The sequence below is a fragment of the Hylobates moloch genome, unplaced genomic scaffold (assembly GCF_009828535.3).
Source record: "Hylobates moloch isolate HMO894 unplaced genomic scaffold, HMol_V3 SCAFFOLD_8, whole genome shotgun sequence".
Lineage (NCBI taxonomy): Eukaryota > Metazoa > Chordata > Mammalia > Primates > Hylobatidae > Hylobates > Hylobates moloch.
The window spans coordinates 35,529,117-35,553,988 of record NW_026652283.1 but is presented as its reverse complement, the minus strand read 5'-3'; the positions used below and the strand labels follow the sequence as shown (position 1 = coordinate 35,553,988).

Here is a 24,872-nt window from a genome sequence, read left to right as displayed (position 1 = left end):
CTGGGTGGGCCAGCCTCTACCTCCCTTCTGTGTCTTTGCATACCGTATTCTCTCTGCCCGCATTCCGTCCCCTTCTCACCCTCCTCACCCACCCCCTTCATCCGGACTCATCCTGTTAGTCTCTCATCTCTCTTTTCTCTGATAAAGATATCAAGACTCAGCTCAGTAGTTACGTCTCCCAGGAGGCCTGGTCTCATAACTTTGGCCTAAGTTAGGGAGCTTCTCTGTACGTACCTTTACTGTAGACTGTACCACATTCAGGGGTGGAAGCATGCCATATTCCTATCTGAATCACCAGTGCCTAGTGTGCTATCTGAACCTAGTACTTACTATTTATAGATTTAAAGTATGACTATCAGTATCACTGTAGGCTCAGGGAACCTAAAGGGCTGGATTCAAAAAGTGTGAGACCATGGTTGCCGTATCCCAGTTTCTCCCAGATTTAGATTCAGCAGTGAACTCTGGCCCAGGTTCTGCGTGGCTAGATTCTGTCTTTGGTAGTGTACAGCACCAAAGATACAGCTGTAAGATCCAAGGGGCTGGATGTGGATGGTAAAGGAAGAGCTCAGAACGTCCAGAGAAATAGGAAGTATCCTCCTTAGTATGTAGGATTTGTTTAAGTTGCCTCTTGTAGAGTGACAGATGCTTGGCAAGGACAGTGGGTGAGTTTGGATGAACCACAGGGGTCCCTGAAAGCTGGTGAGCCATTCGTTCATTCGTCAATTCAATCAGACAACATTCACCAAGGGGCTAGTACAGGTCAGGCCTCATGCTGGGTACCAGAGATATAGAAGTGAATGAGACACTGGCACAAGAGTTGAGGGATTCAGCAAGACAGGGAAGTCAACGGATGACTCTGATAGAGCAGGAGCCTGTAGAGGGAGCATCTCACCCAACTGAGGGGATGGGGAGGACAAGGAGAAGCCTGTGGCAAAGCTCCCCACTGGATGTGAGGCACCTGCCAGTACACATCAGTCAGGGGGTAGAAGAATTTACTAGGGCTGCTGTAACAAGCTGAATAGCTTAAAATAACAGAAATACATTTTGTTCACAGTTCTAGAGGCTAGAAGTCCAAAATCATGTTCTCAATGGGCCAAGATCCCTCTGGAAATGCTGGGGAAGAATCTGTCTCATGTGTCTTGTAGCTTCTGATGGTTGCCAGGAACCCTTGGCATTCCTTGTCTTGCAGACACATTACTTCTATCTGTGCCTCCATCACATGGTCTCCTTCCCTGTGTCTCCCCTGCGTCTCTGTATCCAAATCTCCCTCTCTTTTCTCTTATCATGATATCAGTCATTGGATTTAGGGCCCACCCTAACCCAGTATGCCCTTCTTGTCATAACTTGATTACATCTGATTCTATTTCCAAATAAGGTCACAGTCACACAGGTACCGGGGTAAGGACTTGAGCATATCCTTTTGGGACGCAAGTCAACCTGCTACAGGTGGCATGGGGGCATGTGCAGGGGGAACTTCCAGGCAGAGAGAAGGCTCTGAAGCAAGAGAATAAGAAGGAAATCAGTAAAGGTTTAGAAGAATGGGAGAAGGCAACTGGGGCAGCCCAGGGGGGACTTGATGCGTCCCCTCGGAAGTCTGACTTTATCCTGTAGAGAAGGAGGAGAGACTGGGTCAGAGGAGTGGTTCAGAAAGATAGACCTCGTCCTGATGGAAAAGGTGGATTGAAAGGATGGGAGGAGAACTGGATCCAGGAAGGCCAGTTACTCTTTCGATTCCTCTGAATTTGCTTTTCCCTCTTTTGCCATCTTCCTCTCCCTCAATTTCTCCACACTTTCCTTTCTTCAAAACTGTTTCAAAGACACTGCCTCCTTGAAGCTTTCCTTGCCTCTTCAAATTAAAAGAAGAAGAAGATGGTGTAAAAGAAAGGCCTTTGGTACCAGACAGACATGGTTTGAATACCGGCTCTGACCCTTGCTAGTTGCCTCTGTTAATCCCTTGGAACTTCAGTTCCTCCACAGCAAAATAGTGAGAATACACTCTCAACTGCAGGGTTTTATGAGGATATTCGGCAATGCACATAAAGCAGTTGGCACATAGGAGATTTTCTACAAACGTTTAGCTCTTTTTCTCCTCCGGTTATTTTGATAGCATCTTATTTATCCCACTCTTTAGCACCTATTGCACATATTATTATGTTTTGGGTGTCTCCTTCAGTAAGTTTCCTCCAGGGCAAACACGGAGCCTTACACATTTCTGCAGCTCTCAACACAGAGCTTGACATGCAACATGCTTCATTCCTCTTCCCTGGAAATGGCCTGTCTTGTGTTTGTGGTCCAAAGAAACGCACACACAGACAAGCAAGTCATCAATAGGAAGGAAGATCTTTTCACCTCTTTCCTCCACTTCAGTTTCTCCTACCTGGGGGCACAGCGCAATGGGGAGGGGGCTGCAAACTGTTTTCAGGATATCAAAAGCCAGAAGAAGACCCAGTGTTCACCTACAGGGGAGCTGCTCACGCAAACCCCAGTGTCTGTTTTGGCCTGGAATGATCTCTATCGATCAGAACTGCTCGTTAGCATTTATAGACTCTGATTTCTATAAGATAAGTATTCAGTGAGAGTCTCAATAAATGTTGGGTTGGCAAACCAAGTCTTTACTGGCCATCATCAAAGGTTTATAATAAAAGGGGTCACTGGCCCCCTGTGGCAGCCCCTAGCTAATTTCCCTGCATCCATTCTTGCCCTTGTCAATCTTTTCTTACCGAGGCACCAAGAGTGATCTTAAAATGTAAACCGGAACCTGTCAGATCTCGGCTTAAAATATACCAATGACTTCCCTCAGCTCCTATAGTACACACCAAGCATCTTCTCCCACCCACGGAGTCCCACCAGCCCTGCCCCTGCCTGCCTCTCCTGGCCCAGTGTCAGCCTGCATGGCCTTTCCATTGGGACCTTTGCACTTGCTGTCCTTTATTCACTGCAGGCTTCCTCCCACCTCGCACCCCGCCTGCTTTCCACGTGGCTTGGCATCTTGCTTAAATGCCACCTCCTTAGAAGGTCTTCTCCGGCCACTCTGTCTAAAGTGGATGCTCTGCCTCAGCACTCTGCCATGTCCTGCCCTGTGCTAGACACAGCTGATAATTTTTTAGTGAGTTTGTGTCTGGGGGGTTATTGCCCATCTCCAGAAGCTCCCGGAGAATGGCACCCTGTCTGTCATCTTCACTGTTACACTGCAGCACCCCGCATATGGGAGGCGCTTAAGTGAATGAGTGCCGAAAGGGGCTTGAACTTGAGCCTCTGTCCTTTCCTTTGCCATCTTGTATTGTTCGTGCACACAGAGAACCCCGCCTCCTCCTCCTCTCTTCTGCACTCCTCTCCGCAACATCAATGCCAAGCCTTTGACTTTGTCTGTTTATCAGATCAGCTAAGCCGAATGCAATCAACTGGCATTTTTAATTCATATCAGCTTATGTATGACTCACATGTAAACTGTTGATGATTGATAGAGCCTCTCCAGCCCCTGCCTAGCTCTCAACCACAGCCTCTTCCTCCTAGAGATGTGGGCAGCATTGTTTGGAGAGAGTAGAAGCACTAAGGTCTGGCCTGGATTAGTATTAAATAATAGCAATTCCAGCTTACTGTCTAACCAGCCCATGACCTTGTGCAAGTTACCTACCCTCTTAGAGCCTCAGTATTCTCATTGTTAAAGATGAGACTAGTCCTACCTACAAAATAAAGAGGCTTGCACAGACTCCATGGGCTAATGTGAAAGTGCCTTATACACAGTGGTTGTTATGGAAACACATTTTCTTTCATGTCTATTTAGTCCCATATTCTTGCTTTTCTCAGCTTCCTGTCAGAGTGGGGTTTCATTCGTTCATTCATTGATTCACTCACTCATTCATTTAGTTGTTCACCCTCAGGATTTCACATGGCCTCTAGAGTCAGTCTCTAACTAGAATACGATAAAACCCAAACTCTCATAGCTAATTTTGAGACTCTCATTCTCTTCCCTCTCTCAATCAGCTGTATTCTCTATGGCATCCTAATACCACCTGAACTCAAGTATGGAGTTGCCTTTCTTCCCCGACAGCTTCACCTCCTCTCTGCCTCCAGGTCTTATCTCATGTTATTAAATCCAAAGAAAGCACTCTCCTTTCACGCCACCCAAACTTCAGGTCTCATCTCCTTTTGCATTCCCTGATGAGTGTGGCCCACACCAACCTCTTTTCTGAGAGCACGTACAGCCACACCACACGGCTGGCACTCGGTCTCCTCTTGGCTGCCGATTTCACAGTGCATTGATCACCACAGAGAAAGCAGAGAAGGCAGGGGGCAGCCTGGCACAGCAGTGAGTATGTGTGTTTGTGCTCTGTCCTAGGGATCTCCTTCCCCCTCTTTTCAAATCAAATGTGGGGCCCCAGCCTCACACAGGTCCTGGTTTTGAGGAATCCCCTCCTATATCTATAAAAGATTCTACCTAGGAGATCCAACAGATTCTCTTGGTTTCTAATAGTACTAACTAGTGACTGAAAGTAAGAAACACACACACGCGTATATATATACAGACACACACACATATATACACACACACACACATATATATATCTGACAATAAATAACTAGAAAATGTAACTAAACATTAAATCTCATTCACAATAGAACCAAAACCATAAACTTATGGACTGCCAAAGAGGAAATTTAACAAGAGGTGTGCAAAGAAGAAAACCGTAACAAAGATGAAAAATATAAAACTTTGCAAAGTTCATAAACTAAGTTATCTACAATGTTCATGGCTGGGGAAAATTAGTAACATAAAGATATCAATTATCTCCAAATTAATCAATGTGTGTATAATTCCAATCAAAATCTCAATCACATTTTTTTGGGACTTGGTAACCATAAAGTTCATCTAAAAGAGTGAATTTGGGAAATTAGTAAGTTTTAGGGAAAAAAATCAAACTTTGAGAATATAGAAACCCAAGTAAGGTGAGTAAGCTATGTTCCTGGTACCACAAGTAGATTCTAGTATAGGGAAAGGAGAAACCACTGGACTTGAGAGAAGAGTCCAGAAACAGCCTGCAACTAAGGGGACATTTCAAATCAGTAGGGAGAATCAGGATTCTTCAGCTATGAGCATGTCATCATCCATGGCTATCATGAGCACCATCCAAAATGTCAGACACATCCTAGGCAAAAAAGGCCTGGTTCCACACTCATGAAAATTATGATCTAGTTAGGGAGAAGCATAGTCTACAAATAAGTACACTAAAGATAGATTGGTAGATGCTACAGAGGGAGTAAACAGATGTTTGGTAGGCAAAGTGTGGAAGAGGCTACTTTAGATAGGTGTTGGGACAATTGAGTTTCAATTTGGAAGAATAATGAACTTATTTAGCCTCAAAAAATGAAACTAGCCAGGCACAGTGGCTCACACCTATAATCCCACGACTTTTGGAGGCGGAGGCAGGAGGATTGCTTGAATCCCAGCATTCAAGACCAGCCTGAACAACACAGAAAAACCCCATCTCTACAAAAAATAAAATTAATCAAACATGGTGGCATGTACCTGTGGTCCCAGCTACTCAGGAGGTTGTAGTGAGTTATGGTTGCACCACTGAACTCCAACCTGGGCAACCAGATAGGCCCTGTCTCAAAAAAAAAGAAAAGAAAAGAAAGAAACTGTACAAGTCCCAGGAAAGTATTAAAGTTTTGATTAAAGTTTTGTTTTGTTTTTGAATCATTGGGTCGGGGAGAGGTCTCCCCAAGCATAACATGACATCCAGTATCCTTAAAGGAAAATATTAACGTATTTGGTTACATAAAATGAATCACTTCTTACCAAAATGGATACCACAAACCAAAGTTAAATGAGAAAAAGTCACCAGACATTAGTAGCAACAAATATATCATATAAAAGAGAAATCAAAATAATAGAAGAGAAATAAAAGTCATAATATATATGTAGAATTTTAAAAGTTTGCATCCATCAGTTAAGATGGATAAAGAATTTGAAAGCTACAAATGCCCAGTAAATATGTGCAAAGATACCCAACCGTGCTAAATCATCTAAACTCAAAACTGCCAGAGAGATTCCATTGTGGTCTAGCAGATGGGGGAGCATTTTCATAAAGAATATATTTACAGCATTGTAATATCTAATACTGATGAGGTGAACTTTAGAGAGAATAATAACATCAATGCTGATTAGTGCGAATATAAATTGAAACAATCAATTGAGAGGATAATTTAGCAAGATTTATTTTAAAATTTTTATTTATTTTATTTTTATTTATTTATTTAGTGTTTTGAGATGCAGTCTCGCTCTGTCGCCCAGGCTGGAGAGCAGTGGTGCGATCTCAACTCACTGCAACCTCCGCCTTCCGGGTTCACGCCATTCTCTTGCCTCAGCCTCCTGAGTAGCTGGGACTACAGGTGCCCACCACCTTGCCCAGCTAATTTTTTTGTATTTTTAGTAAAGACAAGGTTTCACTGTGTTAGCCAGGATGATCTTGATCCCCTGACCTCGTGATCTGCCCGCCTCAGCCTCCCAAAGTGCTGGGATTACAGGTGTGAGCCACCGCCCCTGGCCTAAAATTTTTAAATAGATGCCCTTCTCCTCCTAGAATTACTTCGGCAAGTCAACTGAAATATTAGCAGAAATGCGCAAAGCTACATAAAGATGCAAATGTTCCTTGCAATTTCATGTGAAATTGTGTTATATAACAATGTCCATTTCTGCAGAAAAATGAGGGTGATGTTTTTGTCCATGATATAGTATTAAATGAAGAAAGAAAGTTATAGAAAACTACATAAAATATGTCTCATTTTGAGGGAACAATATATATGTGTGCTCATTGAAAAAAACTCTGGAAGCATATGTACCAAACCTACTATTAATTGAATAGCTCTGGAGAACAGGTTGGCTGTGTGAAAGAGAGACTTTTTTTAAAATTCAGTACATCTGTATATTGTTTGCCTTTTCTCTGCCTCGAGTATGTCTTATTTTAAAAATTTAAAAAGATATTTTTAAAAAGAGATAGTGATAAATGGATTGGATCTGGAACACACAAAAAAAGGCATCAGTGGAGAAACTGGTAAAATTCAAATAAAGTCTGGAGTGTAGTTCATAGTAAGTATGCCAAAAATTGCTTTCTTAGTCGTGACAAATGCACTGTGGAAATGTAAGATGTTAGCAATAGAAGAAATGGTGAAGGGTCTATGGGAACACTGTATTATCTTTGCAACTTTTCTGTAAGTCTAAAATTATTCCACGATAATAAAAAAAAATTGATTAACAGAGAGAGTCTTACAGGCTTGTAGCCAAGATATCTTTGGCTGTTAGAATCTTTGGTTCCAGAAAATTTCAGGTTACTACTTGAGCTCCCTTGCTCTGAGAGCTCTGTCTCTGTCCTGCAGACTCCCACACAGAGAGACCCCTACCTGGCCTCCTGAGGTCTGCAGAGATTATCTAAGCCAGGCCTATATATAGCTAATACCCCCAGAATTCTGCTCTGGGAAACCAAGGTATGAGGTCACCCCTACCTGCACCATGGCTGGGCCAGCTTCTCAGAGACTCCACAGTTCCCTCTGCCCTCTAGCCCCAATTATATATATATATATTTTTTACCGATATCGTTTGTCCAAGCAAGATCCTGCCTTCTCAGTATTCCCCTTCCAACCTAGAATGGTAACAATATGGGCTCAGGGAGAGGTCTGCAGGCTGTGTAAGGTTGAGGAGAAGGATGCAGTCTGACAATGGCAACATGGAGCTCATAATAAGAAAAGGATGCACAAAAGCTACACCTCGAACTCTTGTGTCCATTGCTGGAGGCCCCAGGGAGGAGCTGGCCTGGTGAAATGAGGATGCTGCCAGATGCTGCCTTCTCTCCCCTGCTGGGCTTCGGAGGTTTAGGGCTTTGTAGGTTTAGGGCCAGGCTTCGTAGGTTTAGGACCTTCTGACCAGAAGCCCCTGGAAAGAAGGGATTGAGCCCAGATGACCACTGCCTCTTCTCTCCGTGCAGGCTACACTTCCTGGTGTTTGACACAGAGGAGGTTCACGACGTGCTGCGCATCTGGGATGGGCCTGTGGAGAGTGGGGTTCTGCTGAAGGAGCTGAGTGGCCCGGCCCTGCCCAAGGACCTGCACAGCACCTTCAACTCGGTCGTCCTGCAGTTCAGCACTGACTTCTTCACCAGCAAGCAGGGCTTTGCCATTCAATTCTCAGGTCTGTGCGTGCCCTCTGCCAGCTCCACTCCACGTGTCCTGACACATGGCACCCACCTCCCTCTGGCCCTCACTTTCCTTCATCCCTCAGTCCATGTAAAGATAGTTACTGAGCATCTGCTATGTGCCTGGTACATGGTTAGCACCTGTTCGAATGTCTGTGCTGAGCTCACTCTGGTAGGGAAGGCAGGTGGGTTAATAGACACATATAAATTGGCAAGCATCTGGATGGGGACATACGGGCTATAACGGTCACCTTGGAGCATCAAGGAAGATGTTCCAGAAAAGATGATGTCCAAGCTCAGACCCAAAGGACAAGTAGAAGTTACCCAAGAAAAGAAAGTTTTTCAAGGAGCAAGTAGTCATCTATGACAAGGAAAGGTGCCACTGAAATGGACTTTGGAGGACTTGTGCATGCCTATTAGATGGAAAAGAGAGAAAAGGGCGTCCTAGGTGCAAAGAACACATGAACAAGTGTAGATGCAGGAATGTGGGTTCTGGAAGTGGAGGGCTACCCCATGTGGCTGAGGCGCAGGGAGCGAGGAGGGATGTGGGAGGTATAAGTAGACGGTGGCTTGGGGCATGGTTATGAATGAGCTGATGGGACATGCTGCACGCTCGGGTTCTTAGTTGAGTGCAGATCTCGGCAAAGACTGGAAGTCAACATGAGTCATCTAAATTTAATTAATTAGGCACTGCAATAGCCAATTATGGAGGAGCATGACAAAGAGCTACCCAAAATGGCCAATGCTCAAACATCCAAATCCCAGTATGAGATAATTTATATGATTGGTCCTGCCTCTCCCTGGAATGCATCATCTCATCTCCTCTGAAGTGCCTCTTCCATCATTCCTCTCCCTGAACAAGTGACTCTGCCTCGTGTTTATTATACAGCAGCTGTCTTCATTACCATCTCCCTACTCCACTGTGTGTGTGGTGGGAGGGAGGGGGGAGTTTCCATGGTGATTCCAGAGCAATTTCTTGTGGCACCTGTGTCGTGGCTTTGCCCCCGAGCTCTTTCCCAGTTGGTGTATCAGCTAAGGGTGGCTGGGGTGTATCCCTGGCACCACTGAGATTGTTATAGAGTTGCAAATCCTGCTTCTAGCTCTTTTCTGCTACGTCTGTCATCTCCGTGGAAATGAGCATTTAGCAGCGTGGGGAGCAGATGAGCATCTCCAGGATCACATTGCTTTATACTTATTAATTTGTCCATTTAACACTCATGCATGCTTCCAGTCTAACATTTTCCGTCTATTCCTAAGAGTTCCATGAAATACTAATTGATATTGCAAGAAAAAAGAAGTTTGCATGATCAAATGATGCTGGGGAGGTGCTCAGGCTGATGCAGACCTAAGGAAACGATCGGCAATGCGGGGCCTCTGAAAACGTTTGCTATGCTAATGCACTTAAATTCAAAAGATGTCTGGTAGGTCACAATTTCCAAACATATTCCATCATGGATGACTTTTTTCAAGGCCATCTCAAGAGACTAACGTTTCATGGAACCAACTTGGGAAATTGCTGGAATAAGCAATGGAAGGATCTCCCAGCAGTAAGGAGGGTAGAATGCTAAAGAGACGGCTCAATCCACTCTCTGGGGAAAGGAGTATTATGAATAATTAAAGCCAGACATATTTTCTCCAACTGCGCCCAAGCTGATGGGTATGGCTTAAAAAAAAAAAAGCCCATAATTGTACTGACAAATTCCCCCACAGATTTGCATTATCTGACCTCGACTGCATACTCAGTGTAGCCACGCGGGACAGAGTCCCTGCGTGCTCTCCTATGCTGTATGCAGGCTGCTTTATCATGCATTGCCCAGCTCATGGAAGTCCTATTCATCCTTCAAGGTTCATCTCAGATGCCACTGCCTCCTAATTTCCCCATTCAGAGTAAAACTGCTATAGCCCACGGCACCCCGGCACTTTACTTCTATTTATTCAGCACATTGTCAATACCAGGCATTCTGTCTCGTCTTGAAGCTGGGCACCTACTTGACATCCCACTAAAAGCTCTTAGAAGACAGGGTCATACCATGCCTCCCGACTCTCTCATAGTGTATGTATGCGGCAGGTGCTCACTCACTACTTAGTGAGCAAATGGTCACATGAAGATATGAACACATGAATGGATGGTTTTCTCTAACAGAAGGTTTTCCTTGGGCAAGCTGCCCTTAGCATTGCTTAGGCAGAGTAGCATGGTCAAAGCTACCTAGCCTGAGCTCCAGAAAGGTCATGACAGCCTGGCCCAATGTTATGGGCATAACCAAGGTTTGGGAAAGGTCACCTTCCCTGTTGCTGTCATCATTTAGCAAATACCAGGACTACTCTAGGGAAGAGAGAACGGCTCACCCCATGTTAACTTTATAGTGTGTATTTGACAGGGGATTGTACAGAAATGCCAGAGACGATTAGTGCAGGCTTGGCTTTATTAAGTAAACATGACTGTGTAACATCTAACATCCTGTCTGTACCACGTGGATCCAGCCTTTCCCCGGGTGCTTTGCCAAGCAGCTCCAATTCAGGAGCATTAAAGAGAGAAAGTGAGAACAAAAAAGAAGGTGAGCGGGAAGCATAATCACAGCCATCTATTGAGTGGCTGCCACACTAAGCTCTCCACTACATCAGCTCTTACGATTTTCACAAAACCCTTACGGTATGGGCACCGTTACTACTCCATGTTGCACATGTGGGCTCTGAGGCTTCTCATACAAGGTCATCTAGTTAATAGCAAAAGCCGTGTGTCTGAGTCTTAAACCTAAGCCGTTAATCATTGTACTCTATTGCCTCCCATATAAAGAATCCTTCCAAGTATGGCCAGAACAATGAGCTATTTTTCTTCTAGGGGAATATTTACATGTGTACAGTGCACTATAAAGCTAGAGATGAAAGCTAAGTCTGATTTTAACTGGGAAGGAAAAAGATTGATGCATATTTGACTTTATAAATAAGTTCAGAAGCTGTCAGATGTTGATATGTAAACAAATGAGTGTGCCTGTGTTCCAGTAAAACTTCATTTACAAAAATAGGCATAGGCCCAGATATGGCTGTGGGCCATAGTTTGCTGTATGCTTCCTTAGGTGTTATTGAGTAGAAGGTATCAGATCGTGTAACTCAGGACTCGTATACAATCCTAGAGGTTATAATTAGTGACATCAGTGTATACAGTTGCCCTAGGCTGCCACTTCTCAAACTTTTCCGTTGATCTCCTCCTGATAGCAGAAGACAATGGGTGTGTATCCCCAGGAGGTCTGGTGGCTATAGCAAGCACAAAATATCTTTAAGGCTTCACATTTTTGCTTAAAAACTAATGTGAATTTTACCTTGTAATCCAGAATAAATTCTTTTGTTTTAGTATAAAAGTAGTTTTTCCTTAAATTGTTGAGAAAACTGATATTCCAATCAAATCAGTATTATTTATCCTGTAGTTTCAAGAACCTCCTTGCCCTAGAGTCCGCTGAGCACAGGCTATGAGGGATGACATAGCTGGGGACTGGGACCGGGCCCTGCTGTCAGCTCTGGGCCGTGGAGGCAGCCAGGGTTGTTCCAGCTCTTGAGATTCCTTTCTCTGGACTAACTCTTGCACCTGTTCCTCTGGTGCATTTTCTCATGCCGCATTTGTTCATTCATTCACCCACTCATTCTTCTATTTATGTATTCCTTCCATCTAGCATTCATTCAGCATTCGCTTATAAAACACCTGTTCTATGTTAAACTAGGTTAGGTATTAGACACGACGATCTCCCAAATTCCTGAGTATTTTGAATTTTTAATATATATCAGCTATTTTTGAACTCTTCTCTGCCCACTTGCTACAAATATCTGACTTTTCTTCAAATATGGTTTCAGTCTGATGGATCCTTGGTTGTCTGCCATTGCAAGAGAGAGCATGATCTTGACCTAACTTCAGTAGCTCCCGGTAACCTCACAACCGCTGCTTAGCATTTAGGCAGGCCAACTCGCAAAGTCCTTTGCAAACCCTTCCAATTGAATACATGGAGTTTATTTGTTTGTTTGTTTGTTTGTTTGTTTTAGAGACGAGCTCTTACTCTGTCACCCACACTCGAGTGCAGTGACACGATCATGGCTCACTGCAGCCTTAACCTCCTGGGCTTAAAGGATCCTCCCACCTCAGCCTCCAGAGTAGCTAGGATAACAGGCAACTACCACCACACCCAGCTAATCTTTTTTATTTTTTTGTAGAGTCAGGGTCTTGCTGTGTTGCTCAGGCTGGTCTCGAGCTCCTGACCTCAAGTGACCTTCCTGCCTTGACCTCCCAAAGTGCTGGAATTACAGGCTTGAGCCACCATACCTGGCAACGTGGAGTTTAGACTTGATTATCTTGTCACTTCCTCCTTCTGATCATGTTAGTTACATTATACAACATTGCAATGCTTTGTTTATGTAACAATGCTTGTATTCTTAAGCTGAATTCACTTCTATAATTATAACAGTACAATCATGCTTAACTCATAGCATCTCATGACAGGCAGATGACAGTAATGGTGAAGGTACTGGAAGAATGGTAGTGGCGATATCAGTGAGAGTGACAAGTGTGATCACAATTGGTGGTGGAGGCAGTGATAGTAATGGGAGTGAGAATAGTGGCACTGTGGCTACAGCCGATGATGATGATGGGGAGGTTCTGGTGGTTGTGGCAATGCACGGATGATGGCAGTCTGAGGGTGATGAGCTGGGAGCCTCCTGCATGGCAGACACCCAGGCAACCTTACCCTCTCTTCTATTTCCTCACCCCAGTGTCCACAGCAACGTCCTGCAATGACCCTGGGATCCCGCAGAATGGGAGCCGGAGTGGTGACAGTTGGGAAGCCGGCGACTCCACAGTGTTCCAGTGTGACCCTGGCTACGCGCTGCAGGGAAGTGCAGAGATCAGCTGTGTGAAGATCGAGAACAGGTTCTTCTGGCAGCCCAGCCCGCCGACATGCATCGGTACAAAGCAGCTGCAGGGTGCACTCTGCCCTTGGGGCTCACAGTTGTGTGCTCCAGAACCTTCCATGCACAGCAGCTGCATCTTGGGCCTGGGGCCAAGAGAATTGAAACAGACAAAAGTTGCAGAAAACCCATTGTTTACCCTGCTTCGCATGCATGTGTCCCCACACCCACTCACTCATGTTCACACTCTACACACACAGCACTGCAAATTCCTCACTTGCTAAAATTGTCCCAGAGATTTCCGAGTCAGACAGGTCTGTTTCTTTCTCTCTGGCCCAGGCTGTACAGGTCAGAAGGAGGACAATGGGTCATCTTGGGTAGTAAAGGCTAACAGGTTCTGAAATGACCCTTCTATTACCTGAAGCAATAGAAGGGCACCCACAGGCTCAGAATGCAAAGAAAAGAACCTTGCTTTTGCTGTTCTCAAGGAAATTATTGGTTACCTGCGTTTTGGTTCTTTTAGGTCTTAGAGATAGGGTCTCACTCTGTCGCTCAGACTGGACTGCAGTGGCACCATCACAACTCACTGCAGCCTTGACCTCCTGGGCTCAAGTGATACTCCTACCTCAGCCTCCCAAGTAGCTGGGCTTGCAGGCCTGTGCCACCACACCCAGCAAATTTTTGTATTTTTTTTTGTTGTTGAGATGGAGTCTCACTATGTTGCCCAGGCTAATCTGGGACTCCTGGGCTCAAGTGATCCTCCTGCCTTAACCTCCCAAAATGCTGGGATTACAGGTTTTGTTTCTTTAGATCTGTCCTCAGTCTTAAAACCTTCCTGTATGAGAGATGAAGACCTGAAGGACCTGAGACTTGTCTAAGGTCCCATCACTTAAAAAGGGTGGGGCCTGAAAAATCCTGACTCTAGCTACTTGAGACTGAGAGGAGGAGGGAACTTGAAGGGAGGCTGGGATGGCAAAGAAAGGTAAATTGATAGAGACAAATACTCCAGGTGCCCACTTCCACATGGCTATTTTGCTCAGGTGAAATAATGAGTATTTATCTCCCCTGTCAATGCTGGCTGTTAGAAGAGAGCCCATGGTCACTGAGTCCTTACTGTGTCCTTGCCCCATACTGGACATTTACTGAGATAACCTCATTTAACTTTCCCAACAGTTCTCTGAAATTAGCACCATTTCCTCATTTACACTCGAAACTGAAACTTAGACAAATTTGGATATCTTGTCCCAAATCACAGAGCTAGGATATGGCAGAGACAAGATTTACACCCACGCCAGTCTGAATGCAAAGCCTCTCATTTTCCTACCTCCCATACCGCCTCCCCTGCCGGAGATGGGTGCAAGGGGCTTCCTGAGACAGCTCCTGCAGGAGCGTCTGCCCTGGCCGGCACCTCTCTCACGCAGGCTCAATGGGAGGCAGTATGCTGCCCGGGCCTCTGAAGACTGGCCCATGCCAGTCATGGCTCTGAGGCCTGGCCCTGAAGGTGAGACACTAAATCCTGCTCTTCAGTGGGAATTAGGAGCCTCACAGCTGTGTGGGGCAGGAGGTTGAGACCTGGGTTTCAGATCCAGCTGAGTTCTTCACTACGTATTCTGCTGTGTAGGGAACAGTATGGGATACTGAAGTAGACACATCCAGATTTAGTTTCTAGCTCTGCCATTTACTACTTTGGTGACCTTGGGAAATTGCTTCAACTCTCTGAGCCTGAGTTTCCTCATCTGTGAGGGTAAATACACTTCCCTTATGGCATTGTGGGGTGAGGCCACGCCTATCCCCAATCTCAAGAAATACTAATTTCCTTCCTTTCTATCTTCCTTCCTTCCTCCTTTTCATCCTTCCCTTCTTTGGTTCCTTCTTTCAAGTCTTCAGACTCACTTCCCCTTCCCTAAGCCAGAATTCCATCTGCTCAAGGGAATTCTGCTGAGGCCCAGGAGAGAATCTGGGAAACTCTGAGGCTCCTTCCAAATTCAGCCTTCTACAAGGCTGTGATTCCTTAGATTTATTTTACAGAAAAGCAGGTCCTGAGATGAGATTGTCCCAAGTGGAGAAGGAGGATTGTGCTAAGCTGAGGAGAGCAATAAATGTGCAGTGGGCAGGGTGGAGAGGTTAATTCAGTTTTCATCACCCGTTCTTCTACACTCGGCTTTGGGGAATGTTCCTCAGGCAACAGAATAAATGCCTTTGCCTCTTCTCTCAAACGAACTGGCAATCCCAGTGACACGCTTCTGATTTCCAGCTCCCTGGGCGTTCTGCCATGAGCGGGTCTAGCTGGCCCTGATAACCCTTCATTACAGGGAGGAAGCAAAGGAAGAAAACAAATACTCATTGGATGCTATCCCCGTGATAGGCACCGGGCTAAATATTTTAGCTACGTTATTGAAGCTGAAATCACTCTGTGGTGAGGTTAGAGCTCAGGATTCCACTCCCTGGCTCAGGTCTGGCTTCACCACAGCAAGCTGTGTGGCCTTAGACAAATCGCCCAACTTCCCTGTGCCTTAATTTCCTCACCAGTAAAATAGTGAAAATGATAGTACTTACCATCTAGCATTGTTTTGAGGATTAAAAAAGAAAATAAAGCAATAAGAACTGTGCCTGGCTCATAGTTAGCACTGTGTATGTTAGAAGCCGTTATCATCATCATTCTTTTACTTTCGAGATGAGGAAGTAGAGGCTCAGAGGGGTGGACAGCCGGCCCAAACTCGCACGGCCAATGAGTGGCATTGTCAGAATTTGAGCTCAGGATTGTATGACTTCCAAATCAATGCCCTTTCCACAACTCTCGCCCTCAGTCCAACCTGCCCACTTCTTGGCTGTCTAGAAGGATCTGCAGCTTGCACCCACTCCCATCTGGGCAACCATGGTTTAGTGAGCTCAGTAGGACCCCTCAACTAACCCTGAGCAGTGGGAGCCTTCCTGCTGGCGAGGCAGCCCAGGATCCAAGCAAGGCCTCGGGGCAGAACTGGCAGCAGCCAGTGAAGCCTATGCTGGGGTTCTGAGTGGGAAGCACATGCCCGATGCCATGGAACCTTCCAGAAGAGATCTGTGCCCAGACAGCAGCCTAGAACCCAGAGACACTGATAGTACTTTGGGGGTTGGTGGGAGAGTAACAGGGGTAGTTTCAGAAACACAGAGACTCACCCCATCTGTGGCAAACTTAAGGGAAGAAGCCCCTGAGCTGGCAGAGGGACGTGGAGGCTGGGAACCAGAATGGAGGCCTCGTTGTGCCCCCTTGGGAAGATCTCCCCAGAGTTGGGACTTCTGATATGACACTGGCTTTCCACTCTCACTGGCCACATCAGACTCTGTTTCTAGGCTGGCCTGGGCAAGGCCACACTCCATGGACTGGACATTGCAGTCTTGCTTTGTTAAGCTCAAGGGTCTAGCCTGATTGTACTGGCCTCTGGTTGGCCCCACTTATCTAGCCCTCTGCTCCTGAAGGATTCAGTGGTGGAGACACAAGTGAGACATAAGCAGACCCAACTTAAGGCACCATCCTCGCTCAGAAGCTCCTGCAACAACTATGCTCTCCCTGCTGGCCTGCGGGGAGAAGCACGCCTCCTCTACTCTGGCTACTGCTACCGACTGTATGGAAGTAGAAAGGGGGAAAACAACAGACTTTGGAGCCAGTCCCGCGTGAGTTTGAGTCTCAGAGTGACTCTGGGCAAGTTACGTAGGCTTTCTGAGACTCACTTCCCTCCTTTATAAATCAGGAAGAGTAATCCATTGCTCATTGAGTTGTTAATGAGACATAAATGAGATAGTGTATCTAAAATGTGATTTGTTAAGTCTGATACGTAATAGATGCCTATTTCAGTGTTTCTGATACTCAGGATGGTTCTTGGGATATATTTTCCCATGGAACAAAAAGCAGACTACTCACGACCACTCGGATTTTATGTTCAGCCACATCAGGGCGCTTATGGCCTGACCTGAAGACCTACCATTTGTTTGAGACCCTGTTAGGGATTGACCCAGCCCTTTAAGCCTCACCCTGAGTAAAAGCCACAGCCGGAGGTGGCTCCATGACACAGCTAAAGTAGCAGTGCTCAGCTCTATGACAAGCCAGTGGCTGCTCCTAACTTTGGAGTCAGGTATACCCTTTTGCTCTCCCCACAATGACTCGTCTTGGATTTTCTAACCAGCCCTTAAATGACTCTCTGTGTTCCTGTGGGCTCAGTGTTTACAACCTCTGATGGTGCCCTGTGGTTTCCAGACCAATCATACCTATAGTCTTGGCCATCCTGCTAACGACCCCACATGCTTCCCAGCTTTTACTCTATCCAATCCTCATACCACGGTACAGCAGCCCCAGCCATGGAGGAAGAGACCTGATCCAGGCTCTGGGGAAGCTGCCCAGAAGGTCCCTAGGTAAATAGGTTGCTGTGTCACCTGGCCACTTTCTCCCTCCCCACCTGCTTGAGAGACCTGTCATCTCAGGAGAGGGCAACCATGTAGACTGATTGGGGATTAATAATAGCTCCATACAACTGAGGTACACACATACTCTTGGACAAGGCCTTTTGGAAAGTTGGAAGCTATCTGCAGCCACGAGCAGGAGCACTGGCAGCGTAGGAGACCAGCTGCGCTTGGCAGGCTAATGTGAGCCTGTTTCCCACTCCTCCTGACATCGAGTGCACAGGAACTCACAGTCAGTACCCACAAAGCTCGCCTGGAAGCTGATGTGAGGCAGTGAAGGAAGGCCATGTACTTCATAGGTGTACAGACAGTGCCGGCTCCGTCTATCAACCGTTCACTGTCTACCAAATGCTTCAGCAGACATCTCCAATAATCTTTACAACCACCCCACAAAGAAGATATTGTCTCTTTTTATGATACAGGAAAGACATCGAGGGCTAGAGAGGCTAGATGAGTTCCCTAAGTTCACACAACTAGGAAGTAGCAGGGTCAGGTATTTTTAAAAATAATTCATTAGGCTGGGCGCGGTGGCTCATGCCTGTAATCCCGTGACTTTGGGAGGCCGAGACGGGTGGATCACAAGGTCAGGAGATAAGACCATCCTGGCTAATACAGTGAAACCCCGTATCTACTAAAAATACAAAAAAATTAGCTGGGTGTGGTGGCGGGTGCCTGTAGTCCCAGCTACTCGGGAGGCTGAGGCAGGAGAATGGTGTGAACCCGGGAGGTGGAGCTTGCAGTGAGCCGAGATCACACCACTGCACTCCAGCCTGGGTGACAGAGAGAGACTCCGTCTCAAAAAATAATAATAACAATTTATTGAGGTGAAATGCACCTAACATAAAATCACCGGTTTTTCAATGAAAGTTCAGTGGCATCTGGTACTTTCGAAATGTTGTGCAACCACCACCACTATCTCCGAAACATTCCCACCACTCCAAAGTAGAAGTCCATCATTTCACCTTCTCCTGAGTCCCTAAGCCAGGTTCAACTTCAGCCTGTCAGCCTCAGCCCCTCCTCTCTCAATAGTGCATTAGCGACGCCCACGAAAATGAGCCCAGGGTGAAGAGGCAGCCTAACCCTCATCTTCTTCTCTCCTCAGCTCCCTGCGGGGGAGACCTGACAGGACCATCTGGAGTCATCCTGTCACCAAATTACCCAGAACCCTACCCACCAGGCAAGGAGTGTGACTGGAAAGTGACCGTCTCGCCAGACTACGTCATCGCCCTGGTATTTAACATGTATGTACCTTTCCCCTGGGTGGGAGACGAAGGGTTCAGAGTGGCTAGGGGTTCTGGGACCTGGGTCTCCAAGTGAGTATTCACAGGTCTGTAGCAGAGTTCTCAGCTCCAGGGAGGTGAAGAAGCCAAGAGAGAGAAACTAGCATTTATTGAACATCTACATGCCAAGCACCATGCTCAGTGGTCTCATGCATATCATCACATCTAATCCTTGTAGTAATTTGTGAGGAAGCAATTATTGTTTCCTCTCTACCTCTGAAGATACTGGGACCTGGAAAGGAGGCCTTTGTTGGACGCCCTTGCCCTGGCCTCTGCATTCCCAGTCTGCTTCCCCGGCCCCTTCCACCCCACTCCAGAGGTATAAACGGGCGGGCTTGGGTACCAGGCACCCCCCCACCATCCAGCTCCTGCACTTGCTCTTCCATTCCTGCTACAGGAAAGCTCTTCAAAAGAACTGCCTCTGCCTTTCTGTACTTCGTCACCTCCCATTCACTCTCAACCCACTGGAACCTGGTTTCTGCCTCCACAGTTCTACTGGAAACTCCTCTGATAAAAGCCACCCATGAACTCCTGGTTCCAAACAAAATGGGCCTTTCCATGTTTTATCCCACTCCACCTCTTGATCACCCTTTCCATCCTTGGGCTGCTTTTTCCCTTGGTTTGTGTGAAGTTACTCTTCCCAGTTCTCCAGGCTCTTCTGTGACTTCACGTGGACCTCTTGTTAACCCATCTTCCTTTGCCGGGCTTTGTCAAAACCTCCTCTTCTTCCCCTACACCCCTTTCCTGGACAAGTTCAGTCATTCCTGCGTCTCCACTCTCCTCTTATAAGTGGAAGACTCCATTCTGCCGCCCACCCTGGCTTTATTCTGAACATCAGCCTCGCTATCCAGCTGTTGGACATCTCTGTCTGGGGCCTGCAGACACTGCAAATGAGCATGTACAAAATCAAGCATATTTTTTCTCCCCCAGAAGAGCTCTGTTCTGAGCCTTGGGGCTGGCGTTGACACCTGCTCTCACGGCTTCTTCCACTAGCAGCAACCAAGGCGTGCAGCCTCTACCGCCTTCACTCTCCTCATGTATTTTCCTCTTCTCCATCCTCCTAGCTCCTGTCCTGGTTTAAGTCCTATCATTTCCCATCTAAATTACTGCCCTCATCTCCTAGCTGGTTCCTCTGCCCCATCTTGCCTCCCATGCCGATCTCTCCCTTAGCTAGCTGTCAGAGTGATTGTGTCACTCAAAAATGCTGAAATAACCACCCTACTTTCCATTTTAACATCCTCTAATGACAGTGCTCAGCAATAAAAAAGAATGAACTACTGATACATGCAACAACGTGGATGAGTCCCAAAAATATTATGCTGAGTGAAAGAAGACAGACATAAAAAAAGTACATAATGTATGATTCAACTCCTATAAAATTGTAGGATCAGCAAAACTAATCCCTGGTGAAGAATTCTAATCAGTGTTGGCATCTGAGGGTAGTGAAGGTTGAATGGGAAGGGGCATTTGGAACTCTCTGGGGTGATGGGACAGTTCTGGGTCTTGATATGCATGTGTCAAAACTGATAGAGTGGCACACCTTAGGGCTGATCATTTCACACGGTGTAAATCATACCTCAATTCAGAAACAAAGAAACAAACAAATAGATCCTTTATTTTTAAATCCTATCGTGGCCCTCTATTGCTTATAAATAAAGGCCCAAACTTTGGAGTTTCATTCCAAACAATCTGGTGCCTGCCTACCTCTCCAGTCAGCCTTCGACCCCATCCTAAGCCCTAAGCTCCAGCCAGATGGAACTCCTTGCAGTTCCAGAGCCTCGCGGATTCTTTCATGCCCTTATGACTTTGCCTTCACAGCAACTTCCTGCTCCTTCCTTGTCCTATCTCTAAGGGTCTTCTCATCTCCCAAGACTCAGTTCAGGCTTGATTTCCTCCATAAACGTTTGATTTTTCATCCTCCCCAAGGAACCTTGCTTTGTGTTTCTGCTCTGCCTCGGGCTGACTTTATACATTATTTTATTGTTGACCTATCTGTCACTTCCTACAGCAGCATCAATTTTTGAAGGCAGAAGTGGTGTCTGACACGTCCCCATGTCCTTGGCACCTTGCACAGTGCCTGGAATATCGAGGGTGCTCAAAATTTGATGATAGAAGGAAGTGAGGGACAGAAAGAAGGCAGTTAGGAAGTGGTGATGCCATCTTTTGTGACCAAGACTCACTCCCTCCAAAACCCTTCGCTGGTGACTTTCAAAAGAGCAGATGTCAAGAAGCTGAATTACAGGGGCAAGAAGACCGTGTCACCCAGCCGTGGTGTGGTGACCCCACAACTGACACCAGTGTGACAGGGTGCCAGGTGGGAAGGAGGCCAGTGCGCATCTGGCTCTGTGCCCCCTGCCTCCCAGTCCCCCATCCTGTCTCTTAGCCAGCCTTATCTCCTTTGTCCTAGAGATGCATGGCCTCCTCCCCCTGCTATATATCTTAGCCAAAGGGTAGAGCAGTCATTTTACTCTCAGTCTCAAATAGAGTACAGTAAGTCCTCAGTGTCATGAACAGGTTCTTGGAAACTGTGACTTTAAGTAAAACAAAGTATAGCAGGTCCTCAAATGTTTCCTTCAATGTCATTTCATTGTATTGTTTTGTTTTGTTTTGTTTCTGAGACAGAGTTTCATTCTGTCACCCAGGCTGGAGTACAGCGGCACAATCTTGGCTCGCTGCAACATCTCCCTCCCTAGTTCAAGCAATTCTCATGCCTCAGCCTCCCAAGTAGCTGGGATTACAGGTGCATGCCACCACACCTAGCTCATTTTTATATTTTTAGTAGAGACGGGGTTTCGCCATTTTGGCCAGGCTGGTCTCAAACTCCTAGCCTCAAGTGATCTGCCCACCTTGGCCTCCCAAAAGGCTGGGATTACAGATGTGAGCCACCGTGCCCAGCCTGTATGTTGATGAGAAACAAACAATTGGTTTTTTTATATGTCATTTCACTTAAAGTCATGGTTTCTGAGAGCCTGTGGACAATGCTGAGGACTTGCTGTATCGGAGTATCCCAGCCCATGGCTGGGCATGAGCAAATTTGCATCTGAAATCTATTCTCTGCAAGCTCATTTACTTTTCTGTTGTTTTCATCTTTGCACACTTGATTGGTGTCAATTGCCTTTGTTAGATATATACTTAAGAGTGGAATTGCTGCACCAGAGCGCAAGCATACAGGGGGGACTTCAAAAAGTTTGTGGAAAAATTGAATTTAAGATAAAAATAAAAAATATAAACTTTATTACTCAACGTAAACTCCATCAAGTTCAAGACACTTTTGTAAACAACTATACCAGTCATTTCGTCCATCCCTAAAGAACTGACATGTCAATGTAGTCTTTTTTACTTTATTAACTGAAGAAAAAATGGGTGCCCTTTAAAGACTTTTTTAAGATTAGGAAACAAAAAACAATAAGAAGGAGCCAAATCAGGACTGTAAAGTGGATGCCTAATGATTTCCCATTGAAACTCTTGAAAAATTACCCTTGTTTGATGAGAGAAATGATCAGGAGCATTGTTGTCGGGCAGAAGGACTCTCTCCCAAAGCTTTCCAGGCATTTTTCTGCTAAAGCTTTAGCTAACTTTCTCAAAACAAACTCCTAAGAAGCAGATGTTATCATTCTTTGGCCCTTCAGAAAATCAACCACAAAATGTCTGGAGCATCCAAAAAAAAGAAAAAAACCCATGACCTTGACCTTTGCTCCAGTTTTGCTTCAACTGTACACTTCCATTCCCTGGTAGCCATTGCTTTGATTGTGCTTTGTCTTCAGGATTGTACTGGTAAATCCATGGTCCATCTCCTGTTCTTGGGAGAAATGTTTCAGGATCTTGATCCCACATTTTTAAATTTCCATTGAAAGCTCTGCTTTTTTGTTTGTTTGTTTGTTTGTTTGTTTGTTTGTTTGAGACAGAGTCTCACTCTGTCACCCAGGCTGGAGTACAGTGGCGCAATCTCTGCTTACTGCGAGCTCCACCTCCTGGGTTCACGCCATTCTCCTGCCTCAGCCTCCTGAGTAGGTGGGACTACAGGCACCCACCACCACACCCGGCTAATTTTTTGTATTTTTAGTAGAGACGGGGTTTCACCGTGTTAGTCAGGATGGTCTTGATCTCCTGACCTCGTGATCCGCCCACCTCGGCCTCCCAAAGTGCTGGGATTACAGGAGTGAGCCACCGCACCCAGCCAAAAGCTCTGCTTTTGTCTGCAGCTGATCTAGGCACAGTGGTTTTGACACCCATCAAGTAGAAAGTTTGGTCAACCTTAACTTTTTAGTCAAAACTGTGTAATCTGAACCAGTTGAGATGTCTATGGTGTTGGCTCTCGTTAGTGCTATTAATCAATTAATCATTGGTCCTATTCAGTTAGGACACAAACAAGATTAATTTTTTTCCTCTCCAATTGATGTGGAGGTCCACCTTGGCAGGCTTCATCTTAATTATCATCCTCTCCCTTCTTGAAACAAGTTATCCATTTGTAAACTGCTGATTTCTTTGGGGCATTGTCCCCATAAACTTTTTGTAAAGCATCAGCGATGTCACCATTCTTCTACCCAAGCTTCACCATAAATTTGATGTTTTTTCTTGCTTCAATTTTAGCAGAATTCATGTTGCTCTGATAGAGGCTTTTTGCAAGCTGATGTCTTGTCCTTCTTAATGCCTCACATTAGCTCCTGTGCAGACATGTTATAACGAGTTAGTGTGAGTTTATTTTGGTGCAAAAAACTTTTGAACTCCATGCATAATTTTTTCATAATATGCATTTTCCATCATTTTCACTTGAGCCATTCCAGTGGGATAAATTACATTCATGAACTCTAATGTTCAATTTGCTCAACTAAGTTTTTAAAATGGATTTTTCCCTCGTACGAGGGTCAGAATAGCTAAGGGTTAGGACATTTGTGGGTGCTAGGAGTGGGGCAATAGCAGACCCTGAGGAGAGCTGGAGCACTGGCTTGGGATGAAGGCACGAAGCTAGGGTCCTTCATGGTAACAGGCCCCTTCCTCTCTGAGAATGGCACCGTAGTTGGCTCATTCTCTCTTAGAAAATGAGGTTCAGAACAGCACAGTATAAGGACATTAGTGTCAGGTAAGAGACCTGGGTTTTGGACCTACTTTGGTTGACAGCTTGGTGTCCAGAGTTGGCAACTCATTTTCCCTTCTGTATAAGGAGGACGTTAAGTTTTCAGCTCCAGATTTTTGGACACTGACTGGAATCTGGCTCCCCTGCCCCTGAGCCTGCCTCTTCCATCTTCACACCTGACTGAGGTCATCAGGGCCTCATCTTCTCCCTTCCCACCAGCCAGTCTTCAGGGGTTGGGTACCAGTGGGATGGTGGGCTTGCTCCCTGGGAGGCCCCATGCTTTGGTTGAGCCTAAGACCCCGGCAAAAGCCTTTATTTGACCTTAGTGGGGTGGGGGTGGGATGTTTTTGTTTCCCAGCTTTAACTTGGAGCCTGGCTATGACTTCCTCCATATCTACGACGGACGGGACTCTCTCAGCCCTCTCATAGGAAGCTTCTATGGCTCCCAGCTCCCAGGCCGCATTGAAAGCAGCAGCAACAGCCTCTTCCTCGCCTTCCGCAGTGATGCATCTGTGAGCAATGCTGGCTTCGTCATTGACTATACAGGTAAGGGCCCTGGTGCCAGAGAGTACTGAGGACAGGTCCAGCTAACATGGCAGAGGGCAAGTAGTGTAGCGTAGTGAGGAGAGCCCTGGGCTGGACCACAGCAAGCCCACGCCAACCCTAGCACTGCTGCTGCCTGCAGAAACCTGCCTTTCCTGCGGCCCCCCAGATGGCTTAGTCTTCCACCCCTATATTCTCCAGGGGTGGGAAAAAAGGGGACTAGCATTCTTTTTGCACCCCATCTATTTCTAACCACTACTCCTCTTCTCTTTTTCTATGAGGGTCACTCCTAACTCTACTTCAACCTTATAGCTATCAGCTGATAGCCTCCTTCACTCCACTTCACTAAAGAGGATTCTGATGTGAGGCTCAATCTTCCTCTCCACCCAGAGCTTCTCACCATCCTGGGTAACTTCAACATCCCTATGGACAGCCTGTCTAATCCTAGGGTCACGGTGCTTAGAT

At 46.0% G+C, this 24,872-nt stretch overlaps 1 protein-coding gene across 10 annotated transcripts in view; it reads left to right on the top strand.

The window, feature by feature from the left end:
* CSMD2 (CUB and Sushi multiple domains 2) overlaps window positions 1-24,872 on the top strand; it is a 701,208-nt gene that overhangs the window by 495,135 nt on the left and 181,201 nt on the right. For all 10 annotated transcript variants that reach the window (XM_032160157.2, XM_032160162.2, XM_032160160.2 and 7 more), the window contains 4 exons: window positions 7,983-8,185; window positions 12,942-13,133; window positions 18,613-18,751; window positions 24,223-24,410. In XM_032160157.2, coding sequence (XP_032016048.1) covers window positions 7,983-8,185; window positions 12,942-13,133; window positions 18,613-18,751; window positions 24,223-24,410 — 722 coding nt within the window. The remainder of the gene's footprint in view (window positions 1-7,982; window positions 8,186-12,941; window positions 13,134-18,612; window positions 18,752-24,222; window positions 24,411-24,872) is intronic.